The sequence below is a fragment of the Elaeis guineensis genome, chromosome 6 (assembly GCF_000442705.2).
Source record: "Elaeis guineensis isolate ETL-2024a chromosome 6, EG11, whole genome shotgun sequence".
Taxonomy (NCBI): domain Eukaryota; kingdom Viridiplantae; phylum Streptophyta; class Magnoliopsida; order Arecales; family Arecaceae; genus Elaeis; species Elaeis guineensis.
Window position 1 is genome coordinate 44,170,051 of NC_025998.2, and position 24,262 is coordinate 44,194,312.

The window sequence follows — 24,262 nt, forward strand, 5'->3', positions numbered from 1 at the left end:
GCTTGTGAAGTCGGTGCATACTTGTTTTGTATAAGGTTGAAAATAACTGTTAGTGCTTCTAGGTTATCTGGATGCCGATTTGTGATTAATGAACTTTTTTTGGTCTTGGATGAGCATGATATATTACAACTGGATCCACAAATTCAGCTTTATTACTCGTTTATGTTTTGATAAAATAAAATATGCCTTTCCATGACCTTTGTGATTACAGGGAGCAGTAACTTTTCATGATGTATTGGAAAATGAGCATGATAATGGAGTTGCTCGTATGAGAGTGGAAGGTGTGTATATATCACCCTTCAGGCAACTTCGAATGGTAGCCAACAGGTAAACTTGTTATGTTTAGCTGCACTTTTTTATTCTGTTATTTTCTTATTGGGTATGGGGACTTGGAAGTATTTGGAACCAGGATTCCTTTACATGGTTTGATAATTGAACAAAGTGACAAATTTTGTATCCAGGAAACAAGCTGGCTGACCAAAATCTTCACATGGATGTATGCTGTAATTTGGAGACTATTAACTTTTTTGATATAATTCTTTGTTAACATTGTTTTTTCTTGTCCTTTTTTTCTCATTGTTTGTGTGTTTGGTGGGGAGGGGGGGAGGGACTGGGTTAATGAAATTTGCTATTCAATACTCAGTTCAGTGATTTTTTTTTTTTTGAGGAAAAAATGACTTCAAACCATTTACTCAAGCTGCTTGTGAAGTTTTCCTGTTGCTGGTTGTCAGTCCTTCGCTTCTGGCTCTTGGGAGGTGCTTGTCTAGTTTCCTTTTCTACAGTACCAGATCCAGTGATGGCTTCTGGTGTCCTATAGGTTGACCTGGTTCCCTTGATTTTGGATGTAAACATGAGCTGCCAATCTTCCCCTCATAGTTTGTGATGGGATAATATTGTGTAGTTATCATAAGAGGTTTTCCAATTGATCCCCTTTGATTTTCCTTCTTTTTTTTTTTTTCACATATTTTAATTTGTGTAATACCATATATAAGAGACATGCCACCTAAAAATATTCTAGCATATTCTGGAACTTGTTTTTTGATCCATCTTTTGTCGTCGTTCCTTCCTCTTTATTAAGATTGATGAATTTTGCAAGTTGATGATAATTTTGCTAAGGGAACTCCATTTCCATCGAGAAACTTTCTGAACCGTGTCCTTTGTTCCATTTGAATAGGCTTGGCATTTTATGTACCTAAAATCCACTTTGCTGTATTCAAAATGGAAATGTTCAGAGAAAAAATTAATGTATCATAATCATAGAGTCAAGACACGTGTGATTATTTCATTCTAAAGTTATTCGTTTGGTGACCATTTGCTTGCTTATTGTGGCACCAGCTTTCATATGTTAGGTCTTGGACTTGCACTTTTGGTAATTTTATGATACCTTTTTTTGCATCACTAGATATAGTTCGACGATTGATATTGGATCAATTTGGGGGCAGCAGATGAAAGAACTACCAGTACCTTAATCATTTTTTATTTTTGCAACTAAATCTTTTCTCCATTATTTGTATGTATGCTTAACAGAAGTTATTTTCTATGTTTCGCTGGAAATTCTGATTGATAAAAATGTCTATGTTTTAAGACCTTTTTACAAACATTTTCTTATTTTGTTTATATTTTTTGTGTACTTTGGCTTATGTAGGAGCCTACAAGCAGGCAAAGTTTATCTGTTTTGATGTAATCAATTTGTTGTTTTGACTTTGTTTAAGACTGGAACTAATGCTACTCAATTTTATACATGTTGCAGTGGAGCAGATGGTGAGCTACGTCAAGAGGAGGATTACTTTTTGTCAAATCCATATCATTTGGTAACCAGTAAACGATTTCAAAACATTAAGGCTTTCATTGCCATCAGATTTTTATTTAAGTTAATGATCTGGGTGTTAGTTCATATATAGTTGGAGGCGTTTGCTTTGATCACACTTTGTATGACTTTCCCTTCTCTATTAATTTTTGTTTTGTAGAGTGGTCGAGCTATATTTGGTTTGTTACACTTGATTAGTCGTGAAGAAGCTAATTTATAGCTTTTTACATAGACTGTGATTTAGAATAAAATGCATGATCTAAACATTGCGGAAGATCTTTCTATCCTTGGTTCTTTAGCGGACCATGCAGAATGTGGATTCTGGATGAAAATCATGTAGTTTACCAAGTATGTTGCTCATGGTATTTCGTACGGGTCTAAACCGATCGGTACGGTCCGTATCGAATCGAACTGGTGGGGAACCAGTTCGGTTCAATCCTTTTTTTTGAAAAACCACATGAACCGCTCGAAACCGAATGGTTCGGTATGGTTCATGCCCGAACCGCTCGAAATCGAGTTCTCAAACCGCTCGAAACCGAGTGGTATTGCTCGGTTCATGAGCGAATCGAGCCATACTGACATGGGCACATGGAGGGGGGAGTGGCGGAGGGGGGGTGTTGTTTGTGCCTTTGTGGTGGGGCTGGGCTACCAATAATTTGGTAGCCTTAGTCGGAGAGTTGAGAAGCCCGAGAGAATTTAGAGAAGTCTTTGGCGTTCTGCTCACAGGCTTCGACAATAGGTGCGAATGAAGTCAAAAAAAAAAGAGAAAAAATTTAGAAAAAAATTCACAATTTCTTTAACGGGACGATAAATTTCGATTAGAAGTAAGGTAATCCTTCATTTTGTCACTAAATATTTTATTTTTTATTTTTTTTGGCCAATAACAGCTAAGAAGTAGAAAAATAAGAAAAAATCATGCTAAAATTTATGATTTTGGTATGATTTCATTATATGTTGTAGATCATTAGACGACCTGCATGATGACACTAAAATCATTAATTTTTGTTAATTATTTTTTTAAATATATATATATTTAAAAAAATTATTAAAAAAATTAAATTCAAAAAAATATAAAATCAAAAAATTGTTTAGGATGATTCAAGCTATTTTCGGTATAATTATTAAGCTATTGTATTTTGTTAAACATTTAAACTTGCAGAAATGAGTGAGGAGCCAGAGCATGACATTGGTTGAGAGCATCTCATGATGCTCCCAGCTCGGCACCATTGGAGATGCAAATGGTGCAGCACAGAGTTCAAAGGAGGGGTGATTAGGTTGAAGATATATTTGGCTGGTGGTTATTGGGATGTGGCAATGTGTCGAAAATGTCCATAGGAGGTTCAACAGCTTATGAAGAAGTACTTCGCTGATTCTAAAGCAGTAAAGGAGAGGAAAAAGCAAAAGAGGGCAGAGATGGACCGTCAAGCTGGAGAGCTATTTTCTATAATTTCAGAGAGTCAGAGGAGGCCTCTGCTCCAGATGACGAGGAGGCATAGATTGAGGTGGCCATTCAGATAAGTCTGGATGATTAGTATAGGCTGGAGGAGATGGACAGATATAGAGAATAATTTGCGACTGCTGGAGGAGAGTTTGAGTTCAAAAGGACCACCTCTGTCAGGAAGCTAGTTATTAGAGGCAGGCATAGTATTTCATCGATGTTGGGGGCTTTTGACAGGAGGAGGTTAGACAGAGATACTCCAGCAGGAGCCATCATTCATGATTTGGATCCACATGCTTTTTTTAGTAAGGATTCAAAATAGCAGAGGATTGATATTATGCTCAAGAAGGATAAGAAGAAGGATATATGGCCAGTTATTGGATCATGATTTTATTTTAGCCACATTCCAGCGAATACAGCAGGCAATACTTACTATCGGTCTATCATTTCAGTCATATAGGCTGTCGACCCCGGTGTAGATCCTCCAGCACTCAGGGATATCTATGGTCAGCTTCTTAACAGTAATAAAGAAGATTTGAAAAGATGGATTTTTTCTTATAAAAGTAAATGGCCCATATATGGACTGATGGTGATGTGTGATGGTTGAATCGGTTCTACTAGATCGAGTATCATAAATTTTTTGACATATTGTGATGGAAAAATATTTTTTCATAAATCAATTGATACTTCAGATAGGGTGCACGATGTCGCATACATCCTTGAACTGATGGAGGAGGTGATTGATTCAGTTGGAGAGCAGAATGTTGTGCAGGTCATCACAGATAATGGGCTGCAACATAAGGCCGTCGGTGAGTTGCTGATGGAGCGGCAATCACATATTTACTGAACACCATGTGCTGCACATTGTATTGACCTCATATTGATGGATATTGAGAAGCTTCGTAGAGTGCAGCAGGTAGTGAATACAGCCCAATCTATTACTAAATTTATCTACAATCATACATGGATATTATCATTGATGCGGAAATATACTGGGAGGAGATCTTGAGATCGGGTGTCATATGCTTTGCTACAAACTATATAGCACTTGATAGCCTTTTACAAAAGAAAGTAGCATTGCGTCAGATGTTTGTCAGTGCCAAGTGGTAGGAGAGTAGATATACGAGGACCGGTACTGAGAGAAGTCATGTGGAGAATTTGATGATTAGTTAGTCATTCTGCAACAAGCTGATAAGATAGTGAAGGTTATCAAGCCATTATATGAGATGCTTCACACTGTGGATAGCGAGAGATACCTCCAGATGGGCTTCTTGTATCACATGATGAAGAGGATAAAAAAACAGATCAGTGAGATAGATCTCAAACGTGTCCAGGAATATATCATCATTGAGCGCCGTTGGGACTATCAAATGGATAGGAATTTACATCTAGCCGATAAGCATGAATTCAAAAATCATTTGAAATTTTTTCTTTTCTTGTACTAGTATAAGTTTACTTAATCATTTGTGAAATTTATTTTCAGCTTACTATTTGAATCCGAGGTCCCAGTACAGCATATCCGAGATAGATGTGGATAATGAGCTTCTCACTGCTCTTTGTAATGTGATATATAAGGTGGTGTCCGATCTCAAAATCGCAACTATATATTTACAAAAGGTTCGTTAGGTCAATTAAGGTGAGAGCATTTAACTTAATAATATATTTGTTAATAAAATAAATATATTTTTTTACAGACGAAATAGTTTAGAGAGGAGACAGACAGTTTTGGAGTCTCATCTGCTGTTCTAACCAAAAAGAAGAATTCAGATAAATTATATATCAACAGTGAGGATTTTCTTGACATTGCATGCCTACTAATATCATAAAATTTAATATGTAATTTTGTTTAATGTTGTGGCAGCTGAATAGTGGATTCATTTTGGACAGTTCGCATAAAATTTGAAAAGTGTGGTCATCCGCATTCTTTTCCAAACGGTCTCCTCTAGTGGGTGTGAGCGTAGTTGGTCGACTTTCATCCTTATCCACAGCAAACAGAGAAACCGTGTAACACTGAAGCACCTCAACGATCTTATTTATGTGTATTATAATTTGAGATTGAGGCTAAAATATATGCAGGATGAAGTACAACTGAAGTATATGGATCCGACGATAGATGATTATGCCATTGATGATGAGGATCCGATGATTGGATGGCTTGCAGGCCAGCAGCAGGAGTCGAAACTTGATGAGCTAGGATCCCCTCCATGACCAGTCAGTGTGATAGCTAGAGAGATCACGGTGGATCCAAGGTAGTGGACAGATGCAAATATTCTACATAGGGTTCAGCTGATCAGCCATAGCTTGAGGGATCATAGGAGAGTCATTCATCATGTCACTCCATATCCGAGACATCCAGCCAGATGTTTGAGCGAGAAATGATGAGATGAGGCTGGTCATCTCAAGCAAGAAGAAGACATCCATCTTTTCGGATACAACAAAGTCAGCCACAGAGGGGCATCGAGGGAGCTTGAAAAGACAAAAAAGGAAAGTTGGTTACAGCACCCTCAAGAGTGCAGGAGTCAGCTGACTTAGATTCGGAGATCAGAGGCAGTGACAGTGATGATAGTAGTCATGGATCTGATGATCAGAAAAGGACCGGAGGATACGAGACTGCTATTTATGAGATGCAGCTGCAGGATGGTATTCCATTCACCGATGAGTCCCAATTTATGTGCTATACAAGATAGAGACCACAGTGTACGAGCTGATAGACCCCATGAGGCAACGATTTCATAGAGACGACGGTCTCTCAGAGGTCGTCTAGCGTATGATACAACTGCAGATGATCTTGCACGTGGAATAGGATCTATGGATGTATCTGGATCATCCTCGTATTATGGATCCTATCATCTGCAGGCAGCTTATGATCCATATGGATATGGTATATCTGAGACATCGACTTTCAGTGGTTACTATCCTATGCAGTTCGAAGCACCTTATGGATTGAATTTTACTACTGACATATTTGGATGGGCTCTTCCACAGTCATACCATCATCCAGAGGATATCTCTCAGAGCCAGAGTTTGAGCAAGAGATCTGAGATGTCTTACAATTCAGAGAGGATACCTTATGGGATAAATATTCAGGATTACAGTACTATTTGGTTAGAAGGATGGACTGATGTTCCTTTGGAGTATGTGGATGATTCGGATCTTTACGAGCGATATAGACACTCGATGAGATATTAGATTAGCACTTGAGGTTAGCATATTATTCTTTGTAATTTGCACTTTAGATATATTTAATGCATTAGTTTAGTCTTTTATAATTCTTTTATTTTTTTTGGATGGTGGAGTTGTTATATAACATAAATAAACATTAATTTGGATATCAAGTAATTTAAATTATTAAAAAAATTTATTTGGAATCAAATTCCACTGAAAAATAAAAAAAAAATTATGGCGTACCGACACATGATATGGTATGGTATGCGGTACCGTACCATACTGTACAGGAACGGGTATAAGCCTCGGTACTGGTTCCTGAAACCTTGATGCTGCTTTTCAATGTTTTCTTTAAATATTCTTCTTACAATTTTGACTTCCTGCATGCTGGTTTGTGTAGATATTAATGGAGATTGTGAATTTTATATTTTTGTTGTTACATGTTTATCTATTAGGTCATGGTGTTGAAATCTAGTCTTGCAGGTATTACTGTATTAGTACGAGGTTTGATGCAGTCATACGTGTTTTTTTTTTTTTTCCTTTTTTCTTTTTTGAGGTTGGGTGGGGGGGGGGGGGTGTGGAGGGTGTTGAACCTACTGTTGTGCTATTGACGGAAGTTCCTAAAGTGCTTCTGTTTGTTTTGGTACCAAATATAGTTTCGTACTGTATCAAGTTGTTCATTAGATGATATGCAGTAGTAAACAGTGTGGTGCACAAGTAAATCCTGCTGGTGTATTTGCACATCATGAAGCATTATTCTTATTTTCTCAGCAGCAAAATTAAAAGATATGTCAGCTACTACCCATCTATCAGGAGAAATGCTAAAATCTGTGCATATAAGCATTCAGATGTGTTTACAATATAATTTTGGCCAATCACTTGGTATTCATTTCATCCATAAACATGAACATTGTGGGGATGAGTATCCAGGTGATCCACTGCTAAATAAGGGATACTTTGTGCAGCCAATTGGACATTTGCCAAGTTACCATGATGATAATATGTTTGGAATTGACTACTTCATTTAAATGTCAACATAAACATGTAGATACTTTTGATTTGATTGTATCCATTAGTCTATCCTCTGTAACAGAAAAATACTTTCTGCGAAATGGTATGCAGTCATTAAATCAATATAAAAATTTGTCTTGTCAAGCTGCTAATCCATCGATCTGATAATTGGAGTCATTTTAGCACACTTATCAAATAGCACTTTGGATCTTCTAATGAATGCACGTTCTAGATGATATGTAGCCAATAAATGATTTACTGATGTATGGCTGAGATCTAACAATGTCCATGAACGATTTTATGAGCATATCTCTATTTTGCTTCCTGCACACAATACATGATTATCTCTTATTGACGGTAACTCTGAGAAAAATTATGTACAATAATTTATCTAATTTAACACCAACTACAGTTATGGTTAACAAGTTTGTGTATGCTAATAAAATTATATAGCAAATGCAATAATATAGTTAGCACTAAACATGCAAATTTAATTTGCAGAACTGTGCAGGAATAATGCTATTTTACATTGATACTTATATTAGTAACAATTCTACATACAATTATTGACTTGAAAATATCAAGTTGATATTTAGCTATGAAACTGAAACTAGTAGAATACTAACATGTTATTACATAACGACTGTGCAAGTATAAAATTATAAATCTTTAAGGCATATTAGCCTTGATGTGCATGCATATCCTTATCACATTTGCCATCACTAAAATTTAAAATCTGTTTCTGGTTATAGTTCCTCTTCATATATGTTTCAAGATGTAATATTTGTGGTTTGGGTTGTAATAGAGCATGGTATGTGTTTTCAAGGTGATGTTAATGAGATATATCATCATATATGTATCATGAGTAAATGACTTAAACATGTAGCTTTGTTGAGAACATTTATGTTAATCATCATTATTGTGCTATCATGAAAATTCGAAGTGTTAAAAGCAAGGTTGAATCGGTACCGGAGATGGTACTGTTGTTGGCCGATATGGTACGGTACTGGTTCGGTACCGTATCAACACTTGGTATGGCATGGCATGCCAGTTTGGCTAGCACATCAATTCTTTTTATTTTGTTTTCTATTTTTTTGAATTCTAAGATATCTAATCAATTTTTAATTATTCTTGAATGATTTTAAGCCTAAATCGATGGTTCTTGATGTTATTTGATGTTTGTATCACTCCGATACATCCGCGATTAAGCGTGTGATGCGGATCTGAATCTAACACAATGTTAAATCCGAGGAAAACAATCTTATAAGGATCAGATATTATTGAATCCTAAAATATTCAAATCAATTAAAAAATATAAAAAATAAATAATCAACATATATCGAGATTTAGAATCATATGGAGCATCGATATCATTTATAAATATCTGGATCATTTATATAATCTGATGGAACATTGGCTTATCTCTTTAACCATGTAGTACCATAATCTTCTGTGCTTATCCCATAAGGTATTGTTCTTGATTGTATCTTGTCCTATATCTCTCACTGAAGCTCTGGCTCTGAGAGGGATCCTCGGACGGATAGTATGGCCATGGAGGGGTCCATCCGAATATGCCGATAGTAAAATCCGATCCGAAAGATACTCTGGGCTGTATAGAGTAGTAGCCACAGGAAGACGATGCCTCAAATACACCATATTCATATCCATATGGATCATAAGCTGTATGTGGCTGTGGATAAGAGGATCTAGAATATGATAAACCTGATACGTTCATGGATCCAACTCTATGTGTGAGGTCATCTGCAACTGCATGATATTCTGAATGACCTCGAGGAGCCCATTATCTATATGAAATCATATCCTCGCAGGCTCTACCAGCTTGTGCATCGTGGTCTCTATCCTGTATGCCATGCATAAATTGGGACTTACCAGTGAATCCAAGATCATCTTGCAGCTGTGTCTCATAAATAGTGATCTTCTATCCTTCGCTTCCTTCATGACTATCGGATCCATGACTATCAGAACTACCATCATCGCTTTGTCTGATCTCTGAATCTGAGTAAATTGGGTCAACAAATTGCTCCACTTCCATTGGAGCTGCAACTGTCTTTTCTTTCCCTGTCTTTATGTTGAGGAGCTGCCTGCCCTCTCATCGTACCTTATGAGGAAGTCTGTTGTGGCTGATTAGTTGGAATTCTAGATGGAATATTACTAGTTGCCTATTGCTCAGCATCCATCCAACCTTGCTAGCTACGAAATTGGCTGGTCGTGGAGGCAATCCTGGCTCATCAAGCTTTGGCTCTTACTACTGACTCACAGTCCATCGGATCATCAAATCCTCCTCATCATCAACAAAATCATTCGTAGTTGGATCCGAGTGCTTCCACTCAACTTTCTTTTAAATATATTTTAGTCTTAACCTTAGATTATAGTGAACATATATGAGATTATTGAGGTACTTCTGTATCATACGGTTTCTTTGCTTGCTGTGGATAAGGGTGAAGGTTGACTAAATGTGCTTACAGCCACTGAAGGAGACCATCTGGAGGAGGATCTGGATGGCAAGTCATTTTAGAGGAGTTGCCCATTTAGCTATAAAAGCATTAAGATTAAACAAAATTAAAAATTAAATTGTATCATATTAGACTTATTAGTAGCTATATAATGTTACATAAGAGTTATTTTTCATATATAATCTATTTGGATTTAATCTTTTTTTTGCTTGCGACCACCATATTTGATCCAAAGCTATTGGTGCTCTTCCTAAATATGTTCATTTGTAAAAAATATGTTTGTTACAATGTGTTACTAGTTGGTGATACAATTAAATTAACAAAAACCACTTAACCTAACTTCTTGTATGTACATAGCCGTGATTTCTAGATCATGCTGCATCTTGCATATCACGTTTTGTAGGGACATCAGAAGCTTGTTATCTATGCCTATCCCAAATATCATATATTGGAACCTTAGGTTCATATAATAAGTTGCATATAAATTTCAGAATTAATTAAGCATATTTATACAAATACAAGAGTAATCAAATTTTCAGAGCATTCTTGATTTGCTGCTCACCTGCTAGATACAAGTCCCTATCGATCTGATAGTCCCACGATGCTCAATAATTTGGATGTAGTCATGGGCATATTTTCGATCTGTCGATCTAATTTGATCCTTTGCGCTTTCCATCATGTGATTCAAAATGTCCATCTAGGGGTACCTTTCGCTGTCCACAGTTCAAAGCACCTTATATAAAAACTTGATAGCCTTCATTATATTCTCAGCCCGTTGTCAAAATATCTATCTTCTCATTAAGTTCTCCATATTGCTTTTCTTAGTGCCTGTCCTGGCATAGCTACTCTCTTGCCATTTGGGACTGACAAATATTTGACGTAGATGTGCTTTTTTGTCAATAATGCTATCAAATGCTATATAATTCGTAGCGAACCATATGACATCTGGTCTCAATATGTCTCCCTCTATATATTACCGCATCAATGATATGATTCATATGCGATTGTAAATGAATCTAGGAATCATGTGCACTGAGTCGACTATCTTCTGCATCATCTTAAGCTTTCCAATATTCATCAACATCAGGTCGATACAAAGTGCAGTACATGGTGTCCATAATATATGTGGCCGCTACTGCATCAGAATCTCTCCTACAGTCCTATACTGTGGCCCATTATTGGTGATAGCTTGTACGATATTCTGCTCTCTGACCTGATCGATCATCTTCTCTATCAATCTAAGGATATGCGTGGCATCATGCACATGATCTAAAGCATCAATGGACTTTTGAGAGTATTTTTTCATCATAATATGTCAGAAAGTTGATGCTCCATCAGATCGTATCAGTCCAACTATCATCATCACCGTAAGTACATACATCGGCCATTTATTTTGATATGGTGTAATCTATTTCTATAGTTCCTCCTTATTGTCATCAAGAAGCTCACCTTAGATGTTCTTGGATCCTGGAGGATCTACATCTGGACCGACAACCTGTATAGATGCAATGGCAGAGATATAATATGTGTTGCCTACCGTATGCGTTGGGATGTGGTTGAAAGTAAAATTAGGACGCAGTAGCTCGCCACATATCTTTGTCTTTTTTTAACATGCTATCAACCCTCTGTTGGTTGGAATCTCTGCTAGGGAAGACTATGGATCTAAGTCATAGATAGTGGCTCTAGCTAGAATATCTTTAGAGGACTTCCTCCTATTGCTAAAAGCTCCCAATATAGAAGCAATATGATTAGTGCCTCTACCGATGGACTCTAACTGAGAGGTCCTCCTAAACTCTGACTCTCTTGCGGTACTTGCAGAGCCCAATCTCGACTCATAAATTGATGGGTCTTATGTCTGGCCAACTCCTCAAGCTGCCACTGATCTTCCAAGCTCATATCAATGGCAGCCTGAACTATGCCTCACCATCTGGGGCGGATGCTTTCTGACTCCCTAGAGTGATAGGAAGGTGCCTGCATTGCTTGACAATCTATCTCCACCTTCTTCAAAGTTCTCTCCTTCATTGCTTTGAAATCAGTGAAATGCTTCATCAATTGATGGATCTTTTACAGGATTTTTGGCACATAGCTATATTGGGATAACTACTAGCCAAGTGTTGCTTCAACTTAATTATCCCTCCTTCTTTGAATTCTGCATTGCACCAATTACATCTTCAATGGTGCCGATCTGAGAACATCTATCCATGGTCTCAACTAATATCACACTTTGGCTCCTTGATGGATCCATTCCTGAAGGTTGAACAATCACAACAATTCAATAATTATATATAAATAGTAAAATTTGATTCTCCTTTTTTTATTTTTTTAATTAATTTTATGTTTTTAATTTTTTTAAATTAATAATATTAGAAAATTTAAAAATTATGAAAAATTAATTTGGCCTTAGATCCATGTAGAATCCTACCACAAATGCTACATATATTTTTCTAAGATAGAGGGCATACATGAAATGTTATTTATTTTTTAATTTCATTCAAATGTAGGCCTAGGCTATTATGCATATGTTGCATCAAAATTTTGATAAATGAACATGAAATTTATATCGAAAGTATTTTGCAAGCCCTTAAACAATATTTTGATTTAACAGTTAATTTTTGAATTCTATTTTTTTAATAATTTTTATTTCAAAAATATATTTTTAATTTAAAAAATTATATACTTAATGAAAATTAATGATTTCAATGTCATTGTGTAGATCATCTATAGATCTACAACATATAATGAAATCATACCAAAATAAAAAATTTTGGCATGATTTCTCCTTATTTTTTCAATTTTCATGGATTTTAAAGTCTCAAAAAAAAGAAGAGAGGAAGAGGTGAAATGGAAGTGGGAGATAAGCTCACATACCTCTATTTGATGAGTTCTCCTCATTTTGCTTGTTATTTCTATTATGAAAATGGGATGAAACCGAAGGAAAAGAAGTCTCTAACTTTTCTCTCTCAGAAGTCTCGTTTTAAAATATCCCACAACCAAACACTGTAGACACAGTAACAAAAAAAGAAAAAGGTTGGTCGGTTCAGCTTCGAATCATGCTGAACTGCCCAATTCGAACCAGTTCGGGTCGATTTGGGCCCTATTTTGGATTTCAAGGCCGAACCGATCCGATTCCATGCAGGTTTGGCTCGATACGACCAAACTGGGCGGTTCGGTCTGGTTCGGCAAACAAAGGTTAAAACTAAAGCTTATCTTGTGTATGGTTTCATATTTACCAGCTCCTGGCAGAGCTGTGTTCTCATACTTGGCAAAGGCAAGTATAACATATGATGATTGGTAATTTTTGGAACTGGTGATTGCACTACAGCAATGCTGCTATCCTTATGATCCAGTGAAGAAGTTGACATGTTGTCTGCATCCAATCATTTGTCATTTGTTGTATATCAGCAATCTTTTCAGTTTCTTGCACAAGTTGGTGCTAATGTCCTTGTTGCTTTAATTTCTACATGCATGCTTCGCACCCTAACTGAATCTCACCATCCACCAATAAACCAACTTGTCTAGGTGCTAATTGCAAATAGGCCCAACATTTAATAATCTGTAGCATGTATTGGTAACCATAATCATGAAGCCCTGTCCAACTACTCGGGACTGGCTCTTCAATGATCAACTGTGATGCAATCTTCCATATTTTATCATCTTTAATTTTGTCCATTGGATTGTGTATGAGGTACTAGAGACAATAGAATCTAATTTAGGTCAGCTCTGGGCTATAAAGGGAGATATGTGGGTGTACTAGTTTCACTATATGCCATTCTTCATGGGCTTAGGGTTGAACGTAAAACCTCTGGAACACGAAAATGTTCTCATTGGCTAAAGTGATCAGGAAAAGTGCTGAAAAGTTCTGATTTTGTTAACAAAACCCACATGTTAATAAACAAAATTCATGTTTTACATGAAGGTCCAATCTAGGGTTTTCCTGCATCAGTTCTCTTTTCACTCTTAAATTTTTATAACAGGTGACATCTAATCTGCTACATTAGAACAGACTACAAAAGGAAAGTATCAGTGTTATCAAAGATTATTTCACGTACTCTTGGCAATTGTTAAATATTTCTTCACTTTTTAGGGAAATTGTTCTTTTCTTTTTCGTTACATAAATGGCATAACATGGAACTATCCTTTCCTGCTTTTAGGGGACTTGGACACTTCATATAGCCATTTGCATATTTGCATTCTATTTAGGTGAAATATCTTTGCATGGATATCAATTGTTTAATCCCATTCATGCATGCTCTTATTTACTCCTTTGCATTTTGACCTATCAGCTTTTCAAGATGCCTATTTACCAGGGCATTAGCTCTTTTAAGTTATTTTCCTACATATAAGTAATTAGATTTCAATGGCATCTTTTGTCTAACAGCTTGGAATGTTCTCCTCTCAAGTGTTTCAAGAATCACCTCGAGATAGAATTCCAAGGAAAAAATGTAAGTTTATCTACTCTTAAACAGCTTCTATTCTAAAGTTTAATATTGATCTGGTCTTGTCTCTGTACTCCTATCAGCATTCACTTATGACATGGAGAAACATTGTAACATAGAGATCGCTGCTCAGGTTTCATGTGTCTCATCTAGCCAAAATGGTACCTGACTCCTTTTATTTCATTTTCTTCCCATTGATTTTTGATATTATTTCATAAATTTCATTTTCAAATAATTAATTTATCATTTTAATATATTATCATGCTGGTATTATTTGTTTTCTGGAACCATCATTGTCACTCTGTTTCTTCTCAATTATCTTGGAAAGATTAACAGAGGTCAATCTGTTTTCCTTCATAAAATTTAACTTGATGCCAAAATCACAAACTAGTAGATTTAATTAATTCTTCTTGGATATACTTCTATCTGATCATTCTTTGAAAGAAAATGTTATTATCACATATATATAATTTTTTTGTTGTATCTCATATATCATTTATGATACAATAGCATACTGAGCTCATGTCTTTCCTCTAATTTTATCAATGCTTGGGGTGGCATCATCATTTTAAAAAATGTTGAATTGTTTAAAAGTTAGTTTGTGATTTGACTGATGTTTGATGTTCAAATTCCATCGAGTCAAATTCAAGAATAAATTAGATATGTAAGTACCACTCGAATATATGAAATAATACCATTGCAGTAAAATAATTTCTAATTCATTCCCTACATCTAAATATAAATGGAAATTATATAGGATCATCATTTATTCATCATTATTAAATTCTTTTAAATTAGAGCTCCTGGCAATTCTATATTGGTATTTCCTAGATTGAGACATCCAGGAACCATATATGACAAATTTTGTGTATGTCCAAGAAAACACCATCAATGCTAGTCCCAAGTCCCTGATGAAAAATGTTGCAGGGCTGACATTAGGTTGACAGCTGGTTGAAAAAAGCATGTCAATCTAAAATTTAAGGGCATCCCTTGCTTTATTTTAAGCAACATTAGAGACAGCCCTAAAAAAACATACTGGGAAAAAGTGTATCTGTGAAGTCTACAAAATAGTTGGGATGAGGCTTGATGGCTAGGGCCATGTAAATGGTTTAAAAGAAAATGTGGAGTTTCCCAACTTTTTTGGAAGCTCACCATTCAGGTATGCTGCTCAAAGTGTTTCCTATGTTATATACCAGTTCCACTATGTATGCCATAAGGTTTGGTAAAATGTTAATTTATTCAAATAGTATGAGCCTGTCTATATAAATGAATCAATTAAATCAGCGAATGTTTAAGTGGCTTTGCACTAAGCTTGTCTCTTGGGCATCTTGATGATAGCCTAGGTCCATTAGCTTTTGTTTCAAGTTTTCAACTCTACATTGTACCAGTAGGCTGTGATATGATATATATTTTAGAATCAACCAAGATAACATGGGATGTGCAAGTAATACCTCAAGGAAGGTGCTCCTAAGGAGATGGACTTTATTTTGTGGTGAAGGATTCAGAAAGAGTATAAAGTACAGTTTCCCATGTTTGCACTAGTTATACTGGCATAGTACATTACGTACATGATTTGCCATTCTGAGCCATGTTGATCATGTGCTGGCCATGTACGGAAGGCTTGATGGAACCAATGGGTCTGTGCAGTCCCATATCTGTCCATGCTTTTGTGGTTGTGCCCTGTTGGCACAGAACATACCATTGTACTGTGCCACTACCTTATCCGCATGGTACATATTGTACAATGGATTGGCATGGTATGAAAAATTAATCCATGAATTTGACAACGGATTTGGAAGTGCTTATCTTAATAGAGTAAAGCTTCTCTTTTATGGTCTGGTCACTTGAGGGAGAGGTCAGATTATCTTCTTGATCTCCATACCCCCCCCTTCCCCTTATGGTGATTGTGTTTGATGTTTTGTAAAAGAGCAACAGAGTACAGAAAGATAGGAAGCATTTTTCTTTCCTTTCCTTTTCCCAAAGTGCTAGGATAAAGTTGACGTTAAGATATCTGAGCCTAGACATTTTGGCTAGTCATCTTGTCTTGGATGTATTGGAGAACTGTCCCTTTTTTTTGGTAGAAGAGGCCCATAAGCAGTGGGCTACAGAACAAAACACACATATGCACACAAGAAGAAAGAAAAAAAGTGAAGGTGGGATTTGAACCTAGGTCTCTAGTACAGCCATGAAGAGACTTTACGGATTTGGTAAGCTCCCACCTTCATTAGAGAGGCATCCTTTGCCATTATGGTGATGGAGAAAATGTGAACTGAAACTATCTTGATAAGGCTAATGCTCTACCATTTGGGATGTATCTCTACATACGCTTTCTATTTTATTTCTTCCCCCCCCCCCAGTTCTATACCTCTTTTTTTGTCTTCAAATTGAATTTTGAAAACCATTAAGAAGTATGTGTTGTGGAGGAGAACTTCATTTTTAGATATATGGACATTCTGGGATGCTGAGTCCTTTGCATAACCAACACCTGATGTATGAACAGTTGATACATCAATCTCCCTCACAAACCTATGCTTTATTATTTATATGAAACATGTTGGTGGTAGTTCATTTTTTCCTTTTTAATTTATTTGATGATTTAGTTCCATCATCTATAATACCATGCTCGACAGTTTGATTGGCTTTATTTGCTGGGAACCTTTCTGGTTAGCAGATGGAGATCGTGAGCGTTATCATTTGGAGGGATTAATGGAGAGTCCAGCTGTGGATGACGATGGAGAGTGCTTCTCACCAATACTATTGAATGCCACATCACTGAACATTGAGGTTTACTACAACAAAGCAGTTAATTATACACTGATGGTCACATTTGTATCCTTCATTAACAAGAAACTCATGTCTTAGTTCTGTTTTTTTACTGCACTTTTCTCTTTGAAAGCCTTGACATTTGACACACTAGATATCTTTTCTCCAAGTGCTGCTGCTGATAAGACAGATGGAGCATAGCAATACGCAATCTGTAAGATCTTTTTATGGTTTCCTATTAGAAAACCCATTTCTATCTAGAATTCGGTGGTGCAAAGCATGTATGCTTTGCATATTGCAAATATACAGGATAGGTCTTTTTAATTTTTTTTTCTTGTCTGTTGTTTTTATATTCAATTTTAACACTTAAACTTCTACTTAGGTATTTTAATGTTTTGACAGGGTGCTGCTAAAGTGTCTATTCTTATGATTGGGCAACAAGCTATTATGGATGCATATTTGTGTCTTTTACATTTGACTGCTGGGATCTTAGTTGGTGAGTGTCATGTACTTGGTAACAATTGAAGTATTTGAGTAATACAGCTCTGAAGGAATGAGTAAACATATAGTTAGAACCTATATTAGAAGGTTCTCTCGACAAGTTCAAGTTATGAAGTCCTTGTATTTTTTTTTAAGTGTAATTTTCCATTTGATACCCTTAATGACATTTACTTCAAATATAGAGATGTTTACAGTGGATGTATCACTTGACTGTAGCTTTTGATAAGTCAAGCATAAATCGTAATGCAACCATCAGCACAATTATCACATCGTGTCCCAACCACTTTCAATCAGCTATAGTAATTCTTTTCCATTTCCTGAAGAGCTACATCTGCTTTCCTATTCTACTTCAAAACTTTTATTGTCATGCTTCATTTTCCATGCTCTGTCTTGTCTCTTCAACATGACCCTGTCCAATCTGATCCTTACTGGATATGCTAAAATTGTCTCAGTGGATTCACCAACACTCTGCTGTTAATCATTGCATCCCTCACCTTTTCTTTTCCTTTTTTTTGCCAATGAGCTAATCCTCACCTTAGCCTTCCTTACTAGTTTCACCACATAATCACTAAAAAATCTCCATGTCCTCCACTCTTATCTTATTCTTGAACCATCTTTGTTGCTGGACATTTCACACAACATACTGTTGCTAACAAGTTCTATTTCACTTGGGTTTCTGTTAGAAAATATGAGTGTGTACAAAATCCTTGGTACCTGGACTTAAAAATAAATAAATTAAAGAAAACCGTGTATTGTTCTATTAAACTTTACTGCATGGTAGCCAGATCTGTTGTTGGGCTTATCTGGGTGATTGGTTACAACCTAGATAAGCTTTCCCTTCTATCCAAGTGATCTGTCAGTAAGAATATGTCTAGTTCTTCTTACCAGCACTAACTTTTCCTACTAACGACAATGATATCAAACTTGGTGAGTAACTGCCACATTATTGGTTGTGGCAAACCCATAGTGTGGCACTGTTGCTACTCCTGATCAGCCTACATGCTTACCTAGTAGTTTAGGGATATCAACACAGAAATATAGCACATACCGCATGGCATGGAATTGTAACTGCAGCTTCTAAAATTACACGAGTAGTGCTCTGCTTGTTCTCTAATATCACATTATTAACAAGGAATGTTAGTTTAGTTGTTTATCATGATTTAATTGGTATCGATGTATTTTATGTTTAAATGCAAGAGAAACTGTGCAGATGTGGAGATTCCAAGGTACAGCAGATACCAAGGTCCACAATCTTGGTACTGAGTATAGTACTGGTACATTACAGATTTGGTAGAGTGCAGGCCAATGTGGTACGATACGTACTCCATATTGAAACAGCCCTCGAGCCATTTTTCTCACTTCATCTCAGTATGCCTCAATGTGGGTCGATATGGGTCAATACAGGGCCTGTACTGACTCAAACACGATTTTTATAGTGGTTCTGACCCAATATGGTATGGTACGCCCTATACCGGGCAGTTTAGGGTGGTATGGCAGTCTATGGTAGATATATACGTGTGTGTGATTTACACATGCACATATATCTGTACATTTTTGCATGCATGACGTCTTCTGGATCTCTTTTCTTTTAGGTTAGAGTCAAGGTGTCATAAAACCTTGTAGGAGGATCTCTCTTGTATGTTTATGATAAATTTCAAGACAAGGCCACTTAGATACTTTACTTTGATGAAGGAAAATATAAGAGGACAAGGAAACAATCCACAGCCAACTTAGAATTTCTATAAATGTCAAAGGAAAGAGACTGATTCCATGAACATGTGGATAGTCTTGAGGTTTTTCTTTTTTCTTTTTTAAAAAAAATCTGAATTTTAGATCAACTTGATGAGAACATAAATCTTGCTTACTGATAAGTCCACAGGACACTGAACTCAGATTTTTATTGTGACTTAAGTATCACTTACTGTTTTCCTTTTTTCTGAAAAATATATCATACATGTAACCAGCAATAGGGCATAGATGTGTGAAGCACCACATGATTGTGTGAATACAAATTTCTCACGCAACAACTTAACATGCTTCCCTGTAACTTTTGAATTAAAAAAAAAGAGGTTTTGTTTGCTGACATGAGGATTACCATGGAGTTGCATTTGACTGTTTTATGACCTCTAGGTTATTCCTTTTTTATTTTTTCTTTTTAACATATAATATATTATCTTATTCAGTGATTTTATCTGAACTTATGGCTAACATTATAATATCTTATCTTATTCAACGATCTTATCTAAACTTATGGCTAACCTTATCCGCTTTTATATGTTCAAAGACTAACTTGGCTGGTTTGTGCTTACAGAGTCCTTGTTTAATGCTTTTGCAACTGCTGCCTTCTTCAAATTTGTCGTTTTTTCCATTTTTGAGATGAGGTATCTTCTTGCTATATGGAAGGCTAGTAGACCTATGAATAATGGAGAAGGTTGGGAAACAATGAGGCGAGAGCTGTCTGTACTCTACAGCCGTTTCTGTAAGCATTCAGTCTGCTTTTATAGTTTATATAATCTCAATTATATTTTATTTTGCCAACTTAATGGACACCCAAGATGACTCAACCTTTAACTTTTTGATTCTCTTTAGTCATGTAGAAAGCTGTTTGCTACAATGCCACCCTTCATCTTGAAATATTTTGCATGTGTCTAGGTATTTCAATCAACATGCAGTCTCTTTCTTTGTACAATGTACATAAGTAATTTCATAATATTGTCAATGAAAAATTCTTGCCATTTTTTCTCTTACATTGAAAAGACTTGTATTCAATTCTTATTGGGAATTAAAAGCAATACACTGAAGAAACAAGAGGTTATATTGGAAGGAAAATCAGTGTGGAATCTTCTTCTTCTTCTTCTTCTTTTCGAGAAATGAATGCATTAAACCTGAAGTAAGACTTAATAACAAATTAATTTTCTATTTCTTTTAGGTTTTCCGAAAAATGAGTTCTCATTTTAGTAGATCACATTAAAAAAACAAAACCAGGCTTTTTTCTTATTGAAAAATTAATAATAATTCTTTTTTGCAAAAGTGGAGGTAAACTATTTATGCTTCGATTTATTTCGAATTTGTTTTGCAGTCTCTATCTGCATTTGGTTTAACGAGGGCTTTAAGGAGATATAGTTTTTTATCTATATTGGATAATATTTGCTATGTTTTACCATCAGAGATAATAATTTATCAGAGGGTATGGTTAGTTAATTAATACAATAGTCTTCATTTGCCTTTTCCAAGTCGTGCCTCTAAAATCTAATATTCTTAAATATGTACGCGATATGTTTTTTAACCATTATGGGATCTCATGGTGATACAAATATGAACAAACAGGAGTATTTCGTATCTGGATAGTTTACAATATTTTGTGCCAGACAAGTAGAAGAATGTTTTCAGTTATGAAATTAATATATCACAATAAAATTGGATGCACATCCCCAACTTAAACTTCATTTATTCTGATTTATCATGAAATGTGATTAAATAACATGAAAGATTGGACTGTATCCTAATATCCTTTTCTCCCTTTTCTTTGCATTTAATTGGTAATTGTTTAATTCTCTATGGATGGTTTGGTCTTCATGCCTTGTTAATTTACGGTATGACTTTTCCTTACATGATGTGAACTTGATTCAACTAATCATAATTTCTCCAGCATTCATATATTTCTTTATATGACAAGATGTGGGTCCGGTTGTGGTTTATTACATGCCTAACCAAGTTATTGTGCTTCGCAGATGGCATTCTTTTAGGAGGCATTCTTGTCATGTATGAGTTGCACAATTTCTTGCATCCTATTCTTTTCATTATGTATTCCTTTTGGATACCCCAAATAATTACTAATGTAATTCGGGATACAAGAAAACCCCTGCACCCTTATTATATATTAGGCATGACTCTCACTCGGATGGCAATTCCATTATACATATTTGGCTGTCCAAGCAACTTTATGCGTATTGAGGTGGACACAAATTGGTGCATTTCTTTGGGAGTATTCTTGGGATTGCAAGCATCAATTCTCCTCCTTCAGCATTACCTTGGTTCTCGATGGTTTATTCCTCGTCAGGTTTGAGTTTTCTTCTCATTTTGTTACTTTTCATTTTCTACTGCACATGCTTATGCCCAAAGATATATAACTATTTATCAATAGTGTGGCAGTACAATAGAACTAGGTAGTGCTTAAGACTTGATGGCTGATATTGCTATGGCACATGATAGGACTGAGCTTGAGAAGGAAACTTTTTCCTTAAAAGAAATGCACAGCTTGAAAGTGATGCAGAACAGAGGGAGAAGAAGAGGAGCAGAGAGAAGAGGAGGAAGAGAAGAGAGGAAGGCAGAGAAAGAAGGATATCTCTATAATTTGTAATCTCAATAATTCAAGCGATGTTCTCAATAACATAATCATGGGAAAAACCTAATAAGAGTCCACATAAAAATAAAATACCAAAGTCCACATAAAATTATAATGCTAGAGTCCAAAAAATTCTAGTTCTAGAATCCACATAAAAATAAAATTTTGTAATTTCTGTATTTCCGCTTAACATAAGTATGCCTAGATTCCTTATTAATGGACAGTCCTCTATCATACTCTCCCGGTTGGAAAGAACTTGACTCTGAGGAGAGGGAGAAGGCATGATAGAGGGAGAAGGCAGGGTTCCTGTAGATGTGGAAGAAGAGGCGAAAGACTGGTCTATGCAAGCAGCAACCGTCTGGAGGTGTCTTTGACATGGCATAGCAGAGGAGCAGCTAAGATGCTAGGCAGTGGTGGTGGATCAAGGTTTGCTCTAACACCAAATTGATGCAGGATACAGAGAATGAGAATGAGAATGAGAAGAAGAAGAAGAGGAGAGGATGGTAGAGAAAGAATGATATCTCTCAACAATTCAAGTTGTGTTCTTCATATATAATCATGGGTTTATATAGACAAGCCAAAACATAAGAGTTCTCGTAACAATAAAATACTAGAGTCCACATAAAATTCTAATGTTAAAGACCACAAAATTCTAGTTCTAGAGTGCATATGAAAATAAAATTCTCTAATTTCTATATTTGCACCTAACTGCACCTAGATTCTTTATTAATGGACAATCCCCTGTCAGAAAGGTTGTCATACATGATTGATATGTCCAGTGATGGAAATTTATAAACTATATTTTCTAATTTCTGTAGCTTCAATGGCACACTTGCATCATCATTTCTTCATATCTGGGAAGTACGAAGTTCTAATACAATTACTTTTTTTCTTGTAATTACCTTTTAAAATCTTGTTGTCAACTTTTGGCAGATTCTACCTGAGAAATATAGCTACTACAGGAGGCTTGAGAGTGATGCAACTCGAACTACTGATTGTGTCATTTGCATGACTGCAATCGACCTTACACAGCGGTCAAATGACTACATGGTACTTAGGAACCTGTGCCAATTTCATGGACAGACAAAAAACTAACTTTTCCTTTCTTTTTTTCTTGGAGAAAGTTGGACTCAGTAGGCTTGCTTATCCTGCAGGTGACACCATGTGATCATTTCTTCCATTCCGGCTGCTTGCAAAGATGGATGGATATAAAGATGGAATGCCCAACTTGCAGGCGTTCTCTGCCCCCAGCATAGTATGGACCCTTTTCTGTATTTATAGATGCAATCAAACATATCATCCGACTTAGGAACAAATCACATGGTAATAATTGCATGTCAGAATCTAGTTTCATCGTCTTTTGTTCTTTCTCACTTGGTAGATCTTTCTGCTGTAGGTCAGTATGGATATTTGGGGGAAAGTCTTTGAGTACTTCACCTCATTGCTGGAGAACCAATTAATATAGAGGAAAAGAAAAGTAGATAGCTGCATGGTTAGACACATTTTGCGGGGATCATGTGGCTCAATATTATGCAATCCTGTATCATTTTAGCTTGTTCTTTGCTGGTGCAGTCTTATTCTAGTGCGCCGCTGTACATTATGTTCCTATGTATCATTTACAATGGCCGTCTGAAAATAATTTGGAAAGCAGAAGCTCAAGAACCTGATTCAGTACACATTGCATCAAACTCAAGTATACTGACATCAAAAAGGTGCTAGATGCTATATAAATCTACATATTCTAAGGATCTATGTAAAGTTATTAGTTTGACTTCGATCGGAGGCTGGCAACATGCAGCAATTTTTCATGGAGATGTTTCTATATTTTGTATTGTACGATTGCATTGGTGAGCATTTTTTTCTATCTGCTGCTTTGAAGTTGAAACTATTGTAAAAGGCATGTTAACTGTTAGTTCTTTCGAATTTTACCCCGTTTACATGTGGATCATGTCGGGTTATTGATTATATGAAAGCATCTCGGAATAATTTTGTTGGGGGTGTGAATTGGATCCTTTGGTAGAGGAACCGGGTGTTTGATGCCAATGCTCAAAAATACCTGCGAATAGTTATGCCTTTAGAATGGAGGATATCGCCTTATTTTGAAGCGAAACGAGAAAGGTGGAAGGAAGTATAATATATCTGCTTTCATCCTAAATATTTATGGCCAGGCGCTTGGAGGTGATTTTCTCTTGCATGTACGGTCCAAGGACGATTCTGTGAGGAGGAAATTATAGAATGGGGAGAACCAAGCTGACGGTTGACTGGAAAAAGGTTATGGAGAGGTGTCACAATGATTTTGGGGACTTTGAAATATATTGGACT

General features: G+C 36.1%; 1 protein-coding gene across 7 annotated transcripts in view; it reads left to right on the forward strand.

Moving 5' to 3' along the window:
• Positions 1–23,926, forward strand: part of LOC105035218 (transmembrane E3 ubiquitin-protein ligase FLY1) — a 41,222-nt gene extending 17,296 nt beyond the window's left edge. The window contains exons 4-15 of one of the 7 annotated variants that reach the window (XM_073259507.1): positions 212–327; positions 1,751–1,811; positions 14,274–14,337; positions 14,415–14,492; positions 17,000–17,160; positions 17,249–17,308; positions 17,497–17,590; positions 19,907–20,074; positions 21,327–21,655; positions 22,874–22,990; positions 23,095–23,195; positions 23,342–23,926. In XM_073259507.1, coding sequence (XP_073115608.1) covers positions 212–327; positions 1,751–1,811; positions 14,274–14,337; positions 14,415–14,492; positions 17,000–17,160; positions 17,249–17,308; positions 17,497–17,590; positions 19,907–20,074; positions 21,327–21,655; positions 22,874–22,990; positions 23,095–23,195; positions 23,342–23,405 — 1,413 coding nt within the window. In that variant the 3' untranslated portion in view covers positions 23,406–23,926. Of the gene's footprint in view, positions 1–211; positions 328–1,750; positions 1,812–14,273; positions 14,338–14,414; positions 14,493–16,999; positions 17,161–17,248; positions 17,309–17,496; positions 17,591–19,906; positions 20,075–21,326; positions 21,656–22,873; positions 22,991–23,094; positions 23,264–23,336 lie in introns of all 7 variants that reach the window. The other 6 variants (XM_073259510.1, XM_073259509.1, XM_010910679.4 and 3 more) reach the window with 6 other exon arrangements.
• Positions 23,927–24,262: the final 336 nt, after the last annotated feature.